Source organism: Equus przewalskii, chromosome 9 (genome assembly GCF_037783145.1).
Source record: "Equus przewalskii isolate Varuska chromosome 9, EquPr2, whole genome shotgun sequence".
In the NCBI taxonomy this organism is placed as follows: Eukaryota; Metazoa; Chordata; class Mammalia; order Perissodactyla; family Equidae; genus Equus; species Equus przewalskii.
In genome coordinates this window covers 19499199-19516741 of record NC_091839.1, presented here as the reverse complement: position 1 = coordinate 19516741, position 17543 = coordinate 19499199, and the positions used below count along the sequence as shown (strand labels likewise).

Below are 17543 nucleotides of genomic sequence, written 5' to 3'. Positions count from 1 at the left end.
TTTTTTTGGTCATGAAAGCATGGAGGAGAGAGGAAACAGGGAATGTGGGGGGGGAACGGAAGGAGAGGAGGGGAAACTCAAGGTCACAGGTCCCATCTGCAAGGTGAGGGGGGTTGTGGCACCTCCCCGGTGGTCCCAGCCCCCATGCCCTTCACCTCAGGGACCTTTGGCAGGCCTGGGTTACCCAGGACACGTGCATCGAATGTCCCCACAGCCCTTGTGAGGCAGATACTGGGGGCCTCCCCGCCCCCTGCTTCACAGCAGAAACCCAAGGGGCCTGTTAGTTTTCTGGGCCGGCTGTGATGAGGTCCCACAGACTGGGGGGCAGGGCAACAGGCATTTGGTGGGTCACAGTTCCAGCTCCAGGAATCCCAGATCAAGGTGTGGGCAGGGCTGAGCTCCCTCTGGATTGGGTTCGGGGGTCCTCGCCGCCTCTTCCAGCTCCTGGTCCCCCCAGACCTTCCTTGTGGCAGCGTCACTGCGATCTCCACATGGCCTTCTCCCTGTGTCTTGTCACCTTGTCTTCCCTCTGAGCGTGTCTGTGTCCCAGTTCTCCCTTTTTATAAGGACACCGGGGGTATTGGATTAGGGCCCACCCTCCTCCAGCAGGCCCTCGTTGTGACTGGCTCATCTGCCAAGACCCTGTTTGCAAATTGGGTCCCATTCACAGGTCCTGGAGGTCAGGACTGTGGCCTCTCTGTTTGGAGGACACAATTCAAGCCACAACAGAGCCGAACCAGAGTGTCCTTCTCCACTGCAGACCCATTTGTGACACTGCCTGGCGACAGCGACAGCGGGTGGCACCGAAGGGGAGGGGAGGAGTGATGGGGCGGGTGTGAGGGTTCAAGGGGAGCTCTCGCTGCACCCGGGCCTGCTGGGCAGGAGGGGAGCTGCGCTGTGGTCAGGTGAACACAGAGGCAGGAGGGATGGGGCCCGGGACCTGGGAGGGGGGAGGCCACCGTAGAGCCCCCGGGGGCGGAACAGGAGCCAGCAAGGGGGAGCGAACACCGGGAGTCAGCCAGGACCGTGGGCAGCTGCTGGGGGGGGCCCAAGGAGGCCAACATGCCAGCACAGCCTCAAGAGGACTGGGGTGGCCAGTTCTGTGTAGACAGGCAGATGCCAACCAGAAGCAGGGGGTCCAGGCAGGACAAGGCGTGTGGACACGCAGGGCTGGGAGAGGGGAGCAGCCTGGGTCTCAGTCCCGTTTCTCCCCTCGCCTCTGCCCATCCTGGCCCCCATACGTGGCAGACCTGGGTGCTGTGGGACCCCCAGGCCCCATGGACTCCACGACTGAAGGTATGGTCCGTGTGCCAGGCCTGCCCCTCTTCCCTGGCTGTTTCTGCCCCACAGCATCCCCCACAGGCCCCCAGGGCTCTTAAAGCAAATTCTTCCCTTATCAGCCACTGTCGCCTCTGCTGCGACGGGACTGTCTGGCTGGGGTCTCAGGCCCTATCTCTCTGCTCTGCCTGCTCCACTGCCTGTGGACGCGGGACTCTCCCCCTCGCTCCCTCTTTCATGCTCTTTCTCTCTCGTCCTCTTTCAGCGCCCCCGATCCTGGTTGCCACGGCAACGCTGCAGCGGGTACCAGGTGGCGGCTGGGGGCAGGGCTCTGCCGCAGCCTCCGCCATTTCCGATGCCAGGCACCCGCGAGGCGCAGGGCTGGGGCTCATTTCGGGGGGCACTCGGGGCCTCCCCAGGCCTGGCAGGCAGATGGGAGGTGGGGAGAGGGGAGGGACATGTGCGGGAGCGAGAATGTTCCATGGGGGGCCCGGGGGGGTGGGGGGTGGCGCGCTGGGGGTATCGTGGCGGGGGAGGGGAGGATGAAAGGTGGGAAGTCAAGGTGAACTGAGGGGTGATCAGGTGGAGGGAGGAAGGTTCTGGAGAGGGGCTGGGGAGATGGGCCCACTGAGGCTAGGATGAGCCCAATACGCACTCCGGCTGCCTTGTGGGGAGACGGGGCATGACCAGGCCAGGCCTTCTTCGGACCTCTAGGTGGGGAGGAGGTGAGGGCCTGGCCCAGCTGGGGACAGGATGGCAGCCAGCCCAGAGGAGGTGGGGGGGGGGGGGGGGGCTGGAGGGCCAGAGAGCCAGGGAGAGGCCGAGAGACAGCGACAGAGTGGGAGCGAGATCAGAGACCGAGAAAGAGAAGGGAGAAAACACGGAGGAGGAACGTTGACGAGAAACACGGCGCCCGAGGCGCAGGGAGCGGCCTTGAGGGCGGGGATTGGAAAGGCAGGGGCAAGGGACAGACTTCGAGCCCAGCGTCCCGTCACCATCTCCTCTCCCTGGCTCCCAACCCTCTCTACCCGCCCCCCAAGCAGGATGCAGTTTCCATGGCAACCTGGCCGGCCCTGAAAGGGGGGCGGGGGACTGCAGAGGAAATTTTCCACATCAGCAGGAAAGGAGGAGGGCGCGATGCAGAGAAGGACCTGGCCGGGTATAGTGGGGACCACGCGGGGCCCCTGGAACCCCGAGTCACCGCGGCCACGGCCCCAGGATGCTGCCCCGCCCCCAGGCAGCCAACCTGCGCCCCCACCTCCGGGCGCCGCGGGAAGGGGGAAGGTTCTGGAGAGGCTCGGGGTCAAATGTCCAAAGATCAGCCGCGGTCCAGGCCTCGGGTGTGGGGGCAGCGAGCAGCCGACGGAGCTCCGACCGCGAGCGCTGCTGCCAGGGCATGGCCCTCGACGGGGCACCGCGGAGGGTGGGGGTGGTGGGCTACGGCCGCCTCGGTGAGTCCCTGCCCGTCTGGGGCCTCTTCCCAGGCCCCTTCCTGAAGCCCCCAAAAGTCCCTGTGCCCCCGACAAACACACCTTTCATCAGTGTTTATCTGGGCCCTGGCTCTGTCTCCGTGCCCCCAGGGGCATCTTCCACTTTCCATATCGGGGCTCCGTCCCCCTCTCTCTGGGTCCCTGTCCCCCTCTCCCTGGGTCCGTGTCCCCCTCTCTCTGAATCCCTGTCCCCCTCTCCCTGGGTCCGTGTCCCTCTCTCTCTGGGTCCATGTCCCCCTCTCCCTGGGTCCGTGTCCCCCTCTCTCTGGGTCCCTGTCCCCCTCTCTCTGGGTCCCTGTGCCCCTCTCTCTGGGTCCCTGTGCCCCTCTCTCTGGGTCCCTGTCCCCCTCTGTCTGGGTCCCTGTCCCCCTCTCTCTGGGTCCCTGTCCCTCTCTCTGGGTCCCTGTCCCTCTCTCTGGGTCTCTGTCCCCCTCTCTCTGGGTCCCTGTCCCCCTCTCCCTGGGTCCCTGGCCCCCTCTCCCTGGGTCCCTGGCCCCCTCTCCCTGGGTCCATGTCCCCCTCTCTCTGGGTCCCTGTCCCCCTCTCTCTGGGTCCGTGTCCCCCTCTCTCTGGGTCCGTGTCCCCCTCTCTCTGGGTCCGTGTCCCCCTCTCTCTGGGTCCCTGTCCCCCTCTCTCTGGGTCCCTGTCCCTCTCTCTCTGGGTCTCTGGCCCTCTCTCTCTGGGTCTCTGGCCCTCTCTCTCTGGGTCCCTGTCCCCCTCTCTCTGGGTCCCTGTGCCCCTCTCTCTGGGTCCCTGTCCGCCTCTCTCTGGGTCCCTGTCCCCCTCTCTCTGGGTCCCTGTCCCCCTCTCTCTGGGTCCCTGTCCCCCTCTCTGAGTCTCCTTTCGTCTCCCCAGGACAGTCCCTTGTTTCCCACCTGCTGACCAAGGGACCGGAACTGGGCCTAGAACTTGTTTTTGTCTGGAATCGCGATCCAGCACGAATGGCGGGGAGCGTGCCCCCTTCCCTGCAGCTCCAGAACCTCGCTGCCGTTGGGGAGAGGTCAGTGACCTCACCCTCAAGAGTGGGGCTGCCTGAAGCTCCTGTCTGGCCTCCCTTGGGTGCTGTGTGATTTTGGTCGAGTCCCTTACCCTCTCTGGGCCTTGGTTCACCCAAATGTGAAACGAGACAAGCCATCCAGCCTGTTTCCCCTCCCGGGCCAGGGTGAAGCCTGCCAGGCCTCTATAAACTCTGAGGGGCCTGGGGAGGGGAGACCTAATGCGGCTCCAAGGCCCTCCCCCATCTCTCCGTCTCCCAGGCACCCTGACCTTGTGGTGGAAGTGGCCCATCCCAAAATAATCCACGAATCTGGGGCACAAATCCTGCGTTATGCCAATCTCCTGGTGAGCCCCACCCCTTCCGCCATGCCCCGCCCCCCGCCCCCCAAAGTGGGACGGGTCCCCTGACCTCAGCCCCTCCCACCTGCGCCCGCCCCAGGTGGGGTCCCCCTCAGCCCTGGCTGACCCGGCCACAGAGCAGCAGCTCCTGGAGGCCTCACGCCGCTGGGACCACGCTGTGTTTGTGGCCCGGGGGGCCTTGTGGGGCACTGAGGACATCGCCAGGTTGGACGCAGCCGGGGGCCTCCAGGTGAGGGCCCGCTGGGCTCCCCGGGAACCGGAGGGGGCCTACAGAGACCCCCGGGCCCCCTGACCCCAGTCTCACTTCCAGAGCCTCCGTGTCACCATGGCCACGCACCCCGATGGCTTCCGGCTCGAGGGCGCCCTGGCTGCGGCGCACAGCACGGGGCCTCGCACGGTGCTCTACGAAGGCCCCGTGCGCGGGCTCTGCCCCTTCGCCCCCCGCAACTCCAACACCATGGCGGCCGCCGCCCTGGCCGCCCCCAGCCTGGGCTTCGACCGCGTGATCGGGGTGCTTGTGGCCGATCTCAGGTGAGCTAAGCCGAGCCGGGGCTTGGGCCGCGGCCGGGCCGGCCACACTGACCGCTCTGCCCGCCCCAGCCTCACGGACACGCACGTGGTGGACGTGGAGCTGAGCGGACCCCCGGGCCCCACGGGCCGAAGCTTTGCTGTGCACACCCACAGGGAGAACCCCGCCGAGCCAGGCGCCGTCACCGGCTCCGCCACTGTCACCGCCTTCTGGCGCAGCCTCCTGGGTGCGGCCGGGCCCCCCTCCCCGGGCCTGGGCTCCCGGGCTCTGCAGGGCGTGGGTCTCGGGCGCTGCTGCTTCTGCAGCTGTGGTTGATGACTGATCTTTATTTCTGAGTCCCCTTAGCCTTCCACTCCACGGCTCTGAATCTGCGTCTCTCTCTCTCTGTCCAGGTCTCCTCTTTCTGAGTCTCTGTGTCCCCCGTTCTCTGGGACCCTCCCTTCCCTCTGTGTCTCTGTCCCCCTCTGGGTCCCTGGCCCTCTCTGCAGGTCTTCCTCCACCCCCGGCTTGCTCTGTCCCCTCCTCCAGGTGTCTGTCTCTCTCCCTCTCTGTCTCAGCCTCTCATTCCCCGTATCCCCCGCAGGCTGCTGCCAGCTCCCCTCCAGGCCCGGGATCCATCTCTGCTGAGAAGCCTGCTCCTGCCCCAGAGGACATGCTCGGCTCATTGACCCCCTCCCCACCCTCCCGCTGCCCTGGCCTAAGTTTCCCTGGATCTCCCTCTTGTCTCAGTAAATATTGGAGGCTTTTCTCTCAGCACGGTCTGGCGTCTGCTCCCTTTTTGCCCTTCTGTGACGTCACGCTGTATCTTCATGCTAAGCATGACGCCACCGGAGGGGGCGGGCACACATGGGAGTAACACTCCCGGAAGCTATCGCGAGAGCCTACCCACTACATTTCCCAGAACCCTCTGAGCAGCAGGGGGCGTGGTAGTGCACGGAGGGTTGGGCCTCTAGACGGCACATTTCCGGGATTCGCCGCAGGGACTGACGGGAGTTGTAGTCCCGCGTTCTTGGGGCGAGAGCGGACTTCCGGGTCACGCTACCCAATCGCTCCGTGCCGAGCAAGAGCACTGGGGGGGCCCGCCGGGAGTCGTAGTCCAACACCCGCGGGCCGCCGGGAGGTGTAGTCCGTCCCGCTTGCCCAGTCACAGCGGCGCAGCCAGCCCCGCGCTTGGAGCCCGGAGCCGCCGGCCAGGGGGATGCGGGAGCCCCTGGTTCGGGGGAGCAGAGAGGCAGGCGGGGTGAGGGTCGTTGCCAGGCAACGGGCAAGCGTGGCGGTTGGGGTACGGGTCGGGAAAAGGGCTCTGTTGCTTGGTGTCTGGGGAGGGGGCCCTGTTGCCAGGTGACAGGAGGAGAGAATCCTGTTGTTTAGTGAACAGGAGAGGAGACTTTTGTTGCTAGGCGACCAGAAGAGACCCTGTTACCTAGAGACAGGGGAGGAGGATCCCTCTATTGCTAAGTAACAGAGGAGAGAGTTGTTACCTAGTGGGGAGGGGGGGGATCCTCTGTTGCTAGGTAACCAGAGAGCGAGCCTGTTACCTAGAGACACGGGAGGAGGTTTCTCTGTTGCTAGGTGACCACCATAGGGACCCTTTCGCTCAGGGATGCGGTGGGGGTGGTCCTCTGTTGCTAGGTGAGCAGAAGAGAGAGCATTTTTCCTGGGAGTAGGGGGTGGAGGTACCCTCTTGCCAGGAGAGGACCCGGGAAGCAGGGTCAGGGGCCCAGTGTCCCCTCACCACCAATGGCGGTGCCCCCAGGGCCTGCTGGCAGGTTGGGCCTCCAGATCGCGGGCCCCCTGAGTACTTTCTCCCCACGCCCCCTAAGCAGGAGCTGAGGACGGCATGTCCCAGGCCCCAGGAGCACAGCCGAGCCCGCCCTCCGTGTACCACGAACGGCAGCGCCTGGAGCTGTGCGCCGTCCACGCCCTCAACAACGTCCTGCAGCAGCAGCTCTTCACCCAGGAGGCTGCCGACGAGATCTGCAAGAGGTGACCGTCCGCCGCCCTCACCACCGGAGAAGCGGGGCCCGCAGAGGCCCAGCCACCGGCCTGCGTCTCCCAGCGAGGCCAGGGCCGAGCCGGGGGGCTCAGAGAGGGAGCCGTGGCCTCCCGCACCTATCTGTCCCCACGCCTCAGCCCCGGCTCAGGCCCCACCCTCTCTTATCTGGGCCCTCCTTGTCCCCACTCCCCTCCAGCCTCCCAGCTTCCAGTTTTTCTCCTCCAGTCCATGCTACACACGCCCCACAGTGCCGCTGCCCCTCTGCTGCTCACCGTCCTCTCGTGGCTCCCCGGACCCCCTGGGAGATGTCCCGAGCCCCACAGCCTGAGAACCAAGGCGTGGCTTGCTCTGGTCCCCACCTGCCTCTGCAGCTTCATATCTTGCCGCTCCCCTCAAACCAAACTGCTCTCCGGCCCCTGAATGAGCCACCCCATCATGCCTCTGGGCCTTTGCACAGGCCATTCTTTCTGCCTGGCATGGCTTCCTCCTCTTGGCAGCCCAGAAGGTTCCTCCTCTCTATTCAAGATGTCATACATCACTTTATTCTCTCTCTGCCCCATCCCCGCCTCTGTCGCCACAGCCCCGGCCCCAGCTCGGGCCCCATCATCACCTAGACGCTCCCTCGGTCGCCAGTCTCTCCTCCAGTAAGTCCTGCAATGCCCCCACACCTAGAGGCGACCCTGTCTCCCCCTCTCTTCTCACAGCCCTCCCGTGGCCCCCCAGCATCCTCAGGCAGAGTCCCAACCCCTGAGGCTGATTATTATAGAACTTATTTATCTCGTGTTATTCAAAACAGGGACTGGTCAACTCCTTCACGACAAGGCCGTGCTGGAGCCCCAGAGATGAGTCCGCTAGGAGCCCGGCTTTGAGGGAGGCCAGGGAAACAGACACACAGCAAAATAACACACGAACTTTCCCCTCTCCGACCCCTCCCCCCGCCCTGCCCACCAAAGGCCCAGAGAGAGAACAGAGGTGCCGTTGTTCAGAGGAGGCAGGGCCCAGAGAGACGAGTGGTGACGGGGTGGGCCTCCCGGGCCGGGGCACAGACAGCTGGAGGAAGGGCTGGGAGGCAGGAGCACAGGAGATGTGGTTGGGGACAGGTGGCTGGGAAGGGGTGGGGCAGGAGTGAGGCTAGGAGGCCCGCAGGGGCCAGACCGGGGGGGCCTCGAAGGCCAGGCTGAGGGGCTGGGACTCTATCGTGGGGGGATGGGGAGGGCTGGGGCAGGGGCAGCACTGGGGGTAGAAGGAGCCCCCAGCCCTGTGGGAGGTGGACTGGAGGGGGAGACTGGAGGCTGGTGGGGGTCCAGGGGGAGGAGGACATGGCCTGAGCAGGGAGACGGGGTTGGAGGACGGGCAGAGAGTCGGGGGGCATGGGGAATACGACTTGGGGCTGAAGAGTCGTGGGGGCTGAAGAAAGTCAAGAGTCCAAAGGTTGGGTGACCCACAGACCCTGGGACTCTCCTGCTTTGTGGGGATAGTGAGGCCTTTCCGGGGGCCCCCCACTCAGGCTCCTACCACTCCCCAACCAGGTTGTCCCCAGACTCCCGGCTGAACCCCCATCGCAGCCTCCTGGGCACTGGCAACTATGACGTCAACGTGATCATGGCCGCCCTGCAGGGGCTGGGCCTGGCCGCCGTGTGGTGGGACAGAAGGAGGTGGGACCCACAGCACCAGGTCCTGTGTGCTGAGCTTGGCACAGGGGGTGTGATGTGATGGTAGTCAGTGTGGGACAAAGCAGGACAGGGGATGAATGGCTAGAGGGCGGGAGGAAGGGGTAGATGGATGAAGGTTTGTGTGGCTGGATGATGGCTGCCTGGCAGACAGATGGGTTGGGAGATGGTAGAAGGAGGAGCAGGATGACTAGATGGTCAATGGGATGAGTCAGTGGATGGATGATGGGTGGACTAATGGTAACTGGGTAACTAAGTGGATGGTGAGCGGGGGTTGGATGTGTTAAGTAGGTGGTGATTGGGCAATGGGATGGATGAATAGATGGGTGGTTGAGTGAATAGAAAATGGATAGTTGGTAGGCAGTGGATAGCAAACAGGTGGTTGGGTGGGTGGATGGATCAATGTATAGATGGATGGATGAATGGATGGAAGGATGGAGGGATGGGTAGGTGGATGGATGGATGGAAGAATGGGTGGGTGGGTGGATGGATGGATGGATGGAAGAATGGATGGATGGGAAGGTGGGTGGATGGATCAATGCGTAGCTGGATGGATGGGTGGGTGGGTGGATGCATGGATGGGTGGGTGGATAGATGGGTGGGTGGGTGGATGGATCAATGCATGGATGGATGGATGGAAGAATGGGTGGGTGGATGGGTGGGTGGGTGGATGGAGGGATGGGTGGAAGGATGGATGGATGGGTGGGTGGGTAGGTGGGTGGATGGGTGGGTGGGTGGATGGAGGGATGGGTGGAAGGATGGATGGATGGGTGGGTGGGTAGGTGGGTGGATGGATGGATGGATGGAAGAATGGGTGGGTGGGTGGGTGGATGGGTGGGTGGATGGATGGATGGAAGGATGAACGGATGGATCGATGGGTGGGTGGATGGATCAATGCATAGCTGGATGGATGGATGGATGGGTGGATGGAAGGATGGGTGGATGCATGGATGGGTGGGTGGGTGGATGGATGGATGGATGGATGGAAGGATAGGTGGGTGGGTGGATGGGTGGACGGATGGATAAATAGTAGATGAGCAGTTGCCTGGCTGTTGGGTAAGTTGTTGGGCTGGTGGCTGGCTGGCTGGTGGTTGATTGTGTCAGTGGGTGGATAATGTTTGGTGAATGGTAGCTGGGCAGTTGGATGGTGGATGGTTGTTAGATGGCTGGGAAGTTTGGATGGGTGGGCGGGTGGGCAGGTGATCTATGAAGGATGGATAACAGATAGATGGAGAACGTCAAAGGTAGATGTGTGAAGAGTGGATGGGGAGTTGAGTGGATGGTGTAGAAGGTGTTGGGTGGATGGTGGCTGGGGGCTTGGGTGGGTGGGTGGTGGTGGGATGAACAGTAGATGGGAGGTTGGATGGAGGGTGGTGGACTAGGGGTCTCGATAGGTAGGAGGGTGGTGGCTGGATGGGTAAGTGAGTGCGTCATGGGTGGATAATGGACAGATGTGTGGTGGGTGGGTGACGAGTGAGTTGGGTCGGTGGCTGACTGGGGGCAGCTTTGGCTGGGTGATCAGGTGAGAGGATGGGCTGTTGGGGACAGTCCTTGGCTGGGCTCAGGCAGCCACCGCCACCACGCCAGCCTGGGCCCCAGCTGTTCAGTAACCTTGGGCCAGTGGGTGCCACTGAGGGCTGGCCTGACCACATGTCCCCGCCCACCCGCACAGGTCCCTGTCCCAGCTGGCCCTCCCCCAGGTGCTGGGGCTGATCCTGAACCTGCCCTCGCCCGTGTCGCTGGGGCTGCTGTCCCTGCCGCTGCGCCGGCGGCACTGGGTGGCCCTGCGCCAGGTGGACGGCGTCTACTACAACCTGGACTCCAAGCTGCGGGCGCCCGAGGCCCTGGGGGACGAAGACGGCGTCAGGTGAGGGGGAGGCAACCCCGGGGCTGGGGCTCGGCACCAGACCCCCTCCCCTGGAGCCCCCTGGGCCTCAGTTTCCCCATTTCTCCACCCAGGACCTTCCTGGCAGCCGCATTGGCTCAGGGCCTGTGTGAGGTGCTGCTGGTGGTGACCAAGGAGGTGGAGGAGAAGGGGGGCTGGCTGCGGACAGACTGACCCCGCGGAGGAGGGAACCACAGCTGCCCGCCCGACCGGCGCGCTCCCTGTGCCTCCACGTCCGCCGCCTGAGCGCGCGCTGGAGAAGGGCCGGCCGCACCTCATGGACCCCTCCGCGGCCTGACCCCCGTCCCTGCACCCCTGCTCCCCAACCACTGCTGCCTCAGTAAACATGCTGATCTGCGCCTGGCCGGCCCGCGTCTGCTGGGCCCCTTCCTCCAGTGACTCCCGTTCATCAGAGAGGCCGGTCCCCTGCGAGCCCATGCCGCTCTCTAGGCCACCTCATGCCAGTCTCTCATCTCTCCGGGCCTCCGTCTCCTCATCGGGGACACAGCAGAAAACAGCACAATCCCTGCCCTCGCGGGGCAGCGGGCTGGGGACCAGGAGCCAATGACTCAGTGCCGTCTAGAGTGCTGTGCGGGGTGTGTGCCAAGGAGCCAGCAGGCGCTGATTTCTTGACTCAAAGCTCTACTCAGCGATTGCAGTAATGGCCCCAAAGATGTCCACGTCCTCATCCGTGGAACCGGCGAGTATGTCCCACCACGTGGCAAAGAGGAATGAAGGTTGCAAAAACACTGACCTTAAAAGAGGGACATTATCCTGCCTTCTCCCCGTGGCCCAGTGTAGTCACGAGGGTTCTTAAAAGTGGAGAGGGAGGGGCCAGCCCTGGTGGCCTAGTGGTTAAGTGCAGCGTGCTCTGCTTCAGCAGCCTGGGCCCAGTTCCCAGGCACAGACCTACACCACTCTGTTAGCGGCCATGCTGTGCTGGCGGCCTACCCTCTAAAAAATAGAGGAAGATTGGCACCATGTTAGCTCAGGGCCAATCTTCCTCAGGAAAAAAAAATGTGGAGAAGAGGAGGAGAGTCAGAGGAAGGAAGCAGGGTCAGAGGGACACTACACAGCCAGCTTTGAGGATGAGAAGGGGCCGCGAGCTGGAAGTGCAGGGGGCCTCCAGGAACTGGAACAGGCAACCACGTTTTCCCCCGGGGCCTCCAGAAGGAGCCTGCCTGCCCACCCCTTGACTTAGCGCAGCGAGCCTCATCTTGGACTTCTGACCTCCAGAGCGTCAAATAAATGTGTGTTGTTTTAAGCCACTCAGTTTGTTCGAGCAGCCATGGGAAACTAATATGGTGGTGTTAGAACTCATTTAGGGCAAGGGTCTCCCTGAGAAGGTGTAGTTTGAACAAAGCCTTGAGGAAGGGGAAGGAGGGAGCCGTAGGGAGGTCTGGTGGGAAAGCATTCCAGGCAGAGAGAACAGCCAGTGCAAAGGCCCTGAGGCAGGAGTGTGCCTGGTGTGCTGGAGGAGCAGCGAGGAGGCCACTGGTGTGGCTGGAGCCAAGAGAGGGCGGGAGGGGAGGGTAGAGAGGTGACAAAGGGGGAAGATGGGGCCTGTCATAGTGGGGGACTGAGCAGAGGAAGGACAGGTCTCCACTAGGGGTCTCCCCTCAGCATTCTGACTCGAGCAGGGCCCCCTCCTGTTCCGTGTCCCTCCCTGCAGCATCCTTGTCCTGTCAGCCTTTCCATGTCCCTAAGCCCCATTGCTGGGTCCCGCCTGTGCAGCTCTCAGGCTGGGAGGAACACACAAGAGGACATGAAGACCCCGGGTCCCAGGGGTGGGGGCTTTAACGGGGGTCCCATGGGGCACTGTGGGGGCCTCAGGAAGGTGAGGGGACTGGGGGGTGGTGGTTCTAGAATTGGGAGCAGCTCTGAGTGGGACCTGGACGGTGGAAGAGCGGCTGCCCTGAGGGCTTCCCTGAGGAGGTGATGAGAGATGGGGGGTTGCTGAGGGTGCGGAGGGGCTGGACCTGGTCCAGGGCGGTGGGGGGGTGCTGCGGCAGGGGGCAGGTCAGGCCTGGGTGCAGAAAGACCCCTCTGGGGCCGTGTAGGGGCAGACGGGCGAGGACGAGGCCTGAGCCATGACCTGGGGACAGAGAGGAGGTGGCAGAGTCAGGACAGCTTTGGGCTGGCAGGCCCTGGGGGCGAGAGAAGGGGGAGTGAAGAAGGCGCCCAGGGGTCTTGCCTGGGACCCAGAGGACAGGGGGCCACCCCCCTAGATGGGGCCCTGGGAGGAGGAGTGGGTTTGGGGGATGTGACAGGCTGAGTGACACCGGGGGAGGGGGCCCAGGGTCATGGCGTCAGGGCTCACGGGCCTGTCTGGGGAGGCGGACGTGTGTGAGCCCAGGGAGGGAGGCAGGTGGGGAGGGGCCGGGGCAACAGGGGGCCCCCATGAGGTGCCGGGAGGAAATGGGGGCGCAGAGGCACAGGGAGCGGGCGACGGGCCCAGGCCGGGCTCCCCGGACACGCGGCTCCTCCAGGGACGCGCGCCGAACCGGACGCCGCAGGACGCGCTTGTGGAAGGCCAACCCGTGACAGTGACGGTGACATGGGGACTTGGGCTTGGTGGGTCCTGGTTCCCGAGAGGTCACAGGGCAACTGGTAAACTGAAAAGTCACACAGTACAGGAGGGCAAAGCGCTGGGGTCCCCAGGACCCCACGTCCGGGGCGGCCCCGCGCGCCCCGCCCTCCGCCCAGGCCCCGCCCTCCGCCTCCGGCTCCGCCTCCCCGGCCGCTCCCTCTGTGTCCCTCGCGTGGTCCCTCCTTCTGGATGTTTCTCTGTCTCTCTGTCTGTCTCTGGGTCTGTTGCCCCTCACCCCCCGGCCCTGGCTCCTCCTGGGCCCCCTGGGCCCCCCGCCCTCTGTGCCTGTCGCCTGTCCCGTCCCGTCCCAGACAGGCTGGCGGGACTCCCTGAGTGTTTCTATTCTGGGGCCTGAGTGACCTCCCCAGGTGCCTCCCCAGCTGTGGCCTAATATGGTCCGAGCGAGGAGCCCGCAGGGGAGGGTGGGACCCGGGGGGGGCGCGGGGAAGGCGTCCAGGCGGCCTCCCTCACCCCAGCTCGCGGCCCCCCTCCTGCTCTGCGCAGGTGAGAGCCCGGGCAGGCCCGGTGTGTGCATTGATTGAGCACTTACTGTTTGCCCCTTACTCGGTGCCCCGGGCACCCTCACTGGCCCTCCCCTGCGGGGGCCCCCACTTCTCACGGGAACAACGCCTGTCCCCAGGCCCGGGGCGCCCAGCCAGGCTGGTCCCAGAGCTTCGGGTGCTAGGGGGGGCTCCCTGGGGTCCCGGCTGCCCCGTTGGGGGCGCCCCGTGCAGCCCCGCAGGGGCCTCTCTGGCTGCCCGGTCGCAGGAAGGGGGGCCGCGGTCACGAGGCAGGTGCAGGGGTGTGACAGCTGTCCCCGCGGCCCGCGGTGCTGACAGCTGAGGCCCGATTTAGCTCGCGGGCCGGGGGCTGACCAGATAAGGCGGTGGGGGAAGCGGTCCCGCCCTCCAGGGGCAGCCCTTAAATCGCCCGGCCCGGCCCGAGGGGCGGCCGCCTCGGACGCCAGGTGAGAGGGGCCGCCTCCTCCCTCGACCTCCCCGCCGTCCCGCCCGCAGCGGCTCCCGGTCTCCGGCTCTCTCTGTCGCGCGCTCCTCTCTCCATCCGTCTGTCCGGCTCTTCCCGTCTCGTCCCCTCTGCCCTCCACCTCTCCCCTCCCGGTTCTGAATCTCCGCCTCGGCGCGTCTTCCTTCTGCCTCTTGCCCCGTCCCCTCTCATCTCCTTCTCCTCTGACTTTCCATGTCTCTCCTGTCTCTGTTTGTCTCTTCCTCTCTGTGTCTCTCCCAGTCTCTCTCTTTCCACTTCTTTGTCTCTCCCTGACTTTCTCGCTCTGTCTCTCTGTCTTCCCATTTCTCTCTCCATCTCTCTCTCCCCCTGCCCCCCACTCCTCTCTCTCTCTTCTCCCCTGTTTCTCTCTCCCCACCTATTTCTCTCTCCATCTCTCCCTGTCTCTCTGCCTCTCCCTGACTCTCTCTCTCTGTCTCTTTCTTTCTGTGTCTCTCCCTGTCTGTCTCTCTCTGACTTTCTCTCTGTCTTCCCATCTCTCTCTCCATCTCTGGCCTTCCTCGCACTCCTCTCTCCACCGCCCGGACTTCCCTCTTGGCCTTTCCATCTCTCTGCCTCTCCCTAACTCTCTCTCTGTGTCTGTCCACGTCTGTCTCTTTCCATTTCTTTGTCTCTCCCTGACTTTCTCTCTGTCTTCCCATCTGTCTCTCCCCACCTATTTCTCTCTCCATCTCTCCCTGTCTCTCTGCCTCTCCCTGACTCTCTCTGTGTCTCTTTATTTCTGTGTCTCTCCTTTTCTCTGTCTGTCTCAGTCTTCCCATCTCTCTCTGCATCTCCATCTCTCCCCAGACTCCTCTCTCTCCCTTCTCCCATCTCTCTCTCTCTCTCCCCACTCCCCTCTCCGTCTCTCCCTGTCTCTCTGCCTCTCCTTGACTCTCTCTGTGTCTCTTTCTTCCTGTGTCTGTCTCTCCGTGACTTTCTCTCTCCGTCTGCCCCTGTCTCTCTGCCTCTGCCTCTCCCCCTCCCCGTCTTTCTCCCTCTCTCTCCAGCCCCGACGGAGGCCCGGCCTCTGCTGCAGTTTCCGCTGAATAAAGCTGTTCTGTCCTCTGCCTCCTTCTTCCTTCCTCACTCCTCTGCCTCTGAGCTCCAGCTCCCGCCCTGAGCCCGGTGGGGGGAGTGGGGGGGGGTGGAACCTGGGCTGGGGTTGGGGTCACGGCTCCTCCCTCCTGGAGACAGCAGGAAACAGAGGCCCAGAGACAGACAGACAGACGGACGGAGAGACAGAGGGACAGGGGAGAAAGACAGATGGAGGCAGAGGGAGACCCCGAGACAGGGGGCCATGGACTCAGAGATGGGAGAGACGGTGGGACAACGGGACACAGAGACACAGAGAGACTCAGAGACCGAGAGACAGGGCCCAGGCAGCGCCTCACCCCCAGACACAGCAGACAGGGCTGGGCAGCCCCTGCCGCCAGGCCTGCCAGGCCCGGACAATGGGCCCCTGTCCGGTTGGACGGGGCAGCTGGGCGTGGGCTGGGCCCCGCCTCCCCCCTCGGACACCTGCCTCCCTCCCCAGGGCTCCATGGCTCCCAGCCTGCTTTCCACTCAGCCGGGAAAAGCGGCAGGCATTTACGGAGCACCTGCTGTATGTACCTGAAATGCCTCCTTGCCTCTCCTGGCAGCCTCTGGTCTCCCTGTCTCTTCCTCTGCGCCCTCTGCTTGTTCTTCCTGCGCTTCGGGCTCCCTTCCTCAGAGGAAATGGGCATTTATTAAGTTCCAAGTGTTTCCCACGCAAATTCCATACACTGCCTCTGCACCTTATATACTCTTGTTGCTCTCCTGTCCCTTCCTCCCTGGTTCCTTTCACTTCTTCCTCACCTGCCTGATCTCTCCTGGGAAGGAAATGGGCATTTATTAAGTACCTACTGTGTGCCAGGGAATTTACAAACTCGGCTCCTCTCTTGTCACACTCTTTTCTCCCCCAATTCCTTTCTTTCCTCTCTATTCATTTCCTCTCCTTTCTGACTTTCTGCTCCCTGGGCGGGGTGGGGGCGGGGGAGGGGGGGGAGGGAATAGTCACATATTGAGCAGCTACTGTGTGCCGGCAGTTTACACACCTCTCCCTTCCTCACACTCTCTTCCTCCTCTGTCCCCCTGGGCCCTCTTCTCTCTTCCAAGGCAAGGAACACACATTTATTGAGCACCTATGGTATGCCAAGTAATTGCTTGTGCTGTCTCAACTCTTCTCTCGACCTCAGGCCCATCTCCACGGACCTATGGTCTCTGCTGTCTCCTGCTTCTTTCTGCTCTCTGCCAGGGAAGGAAATGGCATTTATTGAGCACCTATTGTGTACCAGACAATTTTCTTACACTCCCCTTCCCCTCGATTCTATCTGTTCCTTCATCTCTGACTTCTCCTCCTCCTTTCTGCTCATCTGCTCTTTCTTGGGGAAGAAAACAAGCAATTATGGAGCACAATTAACATCCCCTCTCATCTCCTCTTGCCTCTTTCTCCCTGCCTCTCTTGCTCTACCAGCTTCTCCTTTCCCGTGTTCTCAGGGGAAGAGTACAAGCATTTCTTAAGCGCCTCCTGTGTGCCCCCAGGATTCGCCTGCACTGCCTCCTCCGTGCGTCCTCCTTGCCCGATCTTCTTGAGGTGACCTCCTCCCTCTGCTCTGCCAGCCCCATCGCCTCCTCCGCCAACATGCCTGAGCTCTCGCCTGTGTCTGCGCCTTCCTTTTCCTCTTGTTCTCTCTGCTCCAAGGAAGACAACGTGCATCTGTTGAGTGCCTCCTATGTGCCCACTCTCTCTCCCTCATTTCCTCTCTTCTCCCTGACTCCTTCTCCCCTCCAGCTTCTCCCCCTCCTCTGTGCCCTACCAGCTCACTCCTGGGGGAGGGAATAGACACATACTGAGCGCCTGCTGTGTGCTCCTTCATATCTGCCCTCTGTCTGTCACTGCCTCACAGGTTCTGTTCCCCTTCCCTCTTCCTCTCTGCTTGCTTCCCTCCTCCTGGCTGCTTTCTCTGTGCTCGCTGCCAGGAAGGGGAATGGGCACTTATTAAGCACCTACTGTGTACCCACTGCTTTCCATATGTTGTCTCCCTCCGCCACAGCTTCTTCTCTTCCTTCTTTCTGCTGGCGCTATCCCCTCCTGCCTCCTTTCCTGTCTGTCTTCCTTCTCGGTGGGAGAAGACGCAACACTTAACAAGCACCTACTGTCTGCCTGGCAATTTCCGCCCATGGCCCTCCCTCCTCAGGCCGTCTCTCCTGCCCTGTTTTTCCTCTGTGGTGGTTTCTTCGCCTTCTTTCTGACTTGCCTCCTCTCTCCTGAAGAAGGGAATGGGCATTAATTGAGCACCGACTGTGTGCCAGACTCTTCAGAAGCACAGCCTCCGCTCCTCACGCTCTCTCCTTCCCCTTTTCCTTCCTCTCTGCCCCTCTCCTCTTCCTCCCTGCTCTCCGCCAGGAAAGGGAAGGGGCACTAATTGAGCACCAGCTGTGTGCCGGGGAATTTACACGCACTGGCCCCTCTCCTTAGACCCTCTGTTCTCCTGACCCCTTCCACTCCACCAGCTTCCTTTTTCTGCATTCCCAGCAGGGGAAGCTCTGAATTTTCCAGACAGAAGGGGTTTAGGTGTGCTCGAGGAGTCTGCGGGGACCGGTCCGCTTCACCTCAGGGTGACAGTGACAACCGATCTGGGCTCCAATTTGATTTCTTTATTGGTAAAAAAAAAAAAAAGTGGGTCCTAATGGCCACTCCCTGGTGTGGGGGACGGAGATGGG

General features: G+C 62.9%; 2 protein-coding genes across 16 annotated transcripts; both read left to right on the top strand.

Moving 5' to 3' along the window:
• Nucleotides 1-1597: 1597 nt before the first annotated feature.
• ASPDH (aspartate dehydrogenase domain containing) lies at nucleotides 1598-5406 on the top strand. 5 transcript variants are annotated; one of them, XM_070633241.1, is made up of 7 exons: nucleotides 1598-1717; nucleotides 2322-2437; nucleotides 3624-3768; nucleotides 4025-4109; nucleotides 4204-4353; nucleotides 4435-4655; nucleotides 4725-5406. In XM_070633241.1, exons 2-7 carry the CDS (start codon nucleotides 2416-2418, stop codon nucleotides 4966-4968), a joined length of 867 nt encoding a protein of 288 aa, XP_070489342.1. In that variant the 5' UTR covers nucleotides 1598-1717; nucleotides 2322-2415; the 3' UTR covers nucleotides 4969-5406. The 5 variants fall into 5 exon arrangements, with proteins under 5 accessions (XP_070489342.1, XP_070489343.1, XP_070489340.1 ...); XM_070633242.1 differs by lacking the exon at nucleotides 1598-1717 and having other exon boundaries at nucleotides 2236-2437; nucleotides 4725-4879; nucleotides 5237-5406; XM_070633239.1 differs by lacking the exon at nucleotides 1598-1717 and having other exon boundaries at nucleotides 2407-2729; nucleotides 4725-4879; nucleotides 5237-5406.
• Nucleotides 5407-5697: 291 nt separating this feature from the next.
• JOSD2 (Josephin domain containing 2) lies at nucleotides 5698-11472 on the top strand. Of its 11 annotated transcripts, none has more exons than XM_070633247.1 (6): nucleotides 5723-5935; nucleotides 6480-6639; nucleotides 7230-7293; nucleotides 8179-8323; nucleotides 9992-10186; nucleotides 10279-11472. In XM_070633247.1, exons 1-6 carry the CDS (start codon nucleotides 5852-5854, stop codon nucleotides 10315-10317), a joined length of 687 nt encoding a protein of 228 aa, XP_070489348.1. In that variant the 5' UTR covers nucleotides 5723-5851; the 3' UTR covers nucleotides 10318-11472. The 11 variants fall into 11 exon arrangements, with proteins under 11 accessions (XP_070489349.1, XP_070489348.1, XP_070489346.1 ...); XM_070633245.1 differs by having other exon boundaries at nucleotides 5735-5893; nucleotides 8179-8304; XM_070633243.1 differs by having other exon boundaries at nucleotides 5737-5935; nucleotides 8179-8304.
• The last annotated feature ends 6071 nt before the right edge of the window (nucleotides 11473-17543 follow it).

What these genes read in the sequence shown, in the direction of transcription:
- JOSD2 (XM_070633243.1), top strand. Translation starts at nt 5,852, where the DNA reads ATGCGGGAGCCCCTGGTTCGGGGGAGCAGAGAGGCAGGCGGGGTGAGG. An exon ending in GGGCAAGCGTGGCGGTTGGG is followed by an intron (nt 5,936 to 6,479) that starts GTACGGGTCGGG and finishes CCCCCTAAGCAG; the next exon opens with GAGCTGAGGACGGCATGTCC. An exon ending in GGTCGCCAGTCTCTCCTCCA is followed by an intron (nt 7,294 to 8,178) that starts GTAAGTCCTGCA and finishes CTCCCCAACCAG; the next exon opens with GTTGTCCCCAGACTCCCGGC.
- ASPDH (XM_070633238.1), top strand. Translation starts at nt 2,498, where the DNA reads ATGCTGCCCCGCCCCCAGGCAGCCAACCTGCGCCCCCACCTCCGGGCG. An exon ending in CTCGCTGCCGTTGGGGAGAG is followed by an intron (nt 3,769 to 4,024) that starts GTCAGTGACCTC and finishes TCCGTCTCCCAG; the next exon opens with GCACCCTGACCTTGTGGTGG. An exon ending in TGCGTTATGCCAATCTCCTG is followed by an intron (nt 4,110 to 4,203) that starts GTGAGCCCCACC and finishes CGCCCGCCCCAG; the next exon opens with GTGGGGTCCCCCTCAGCCCT.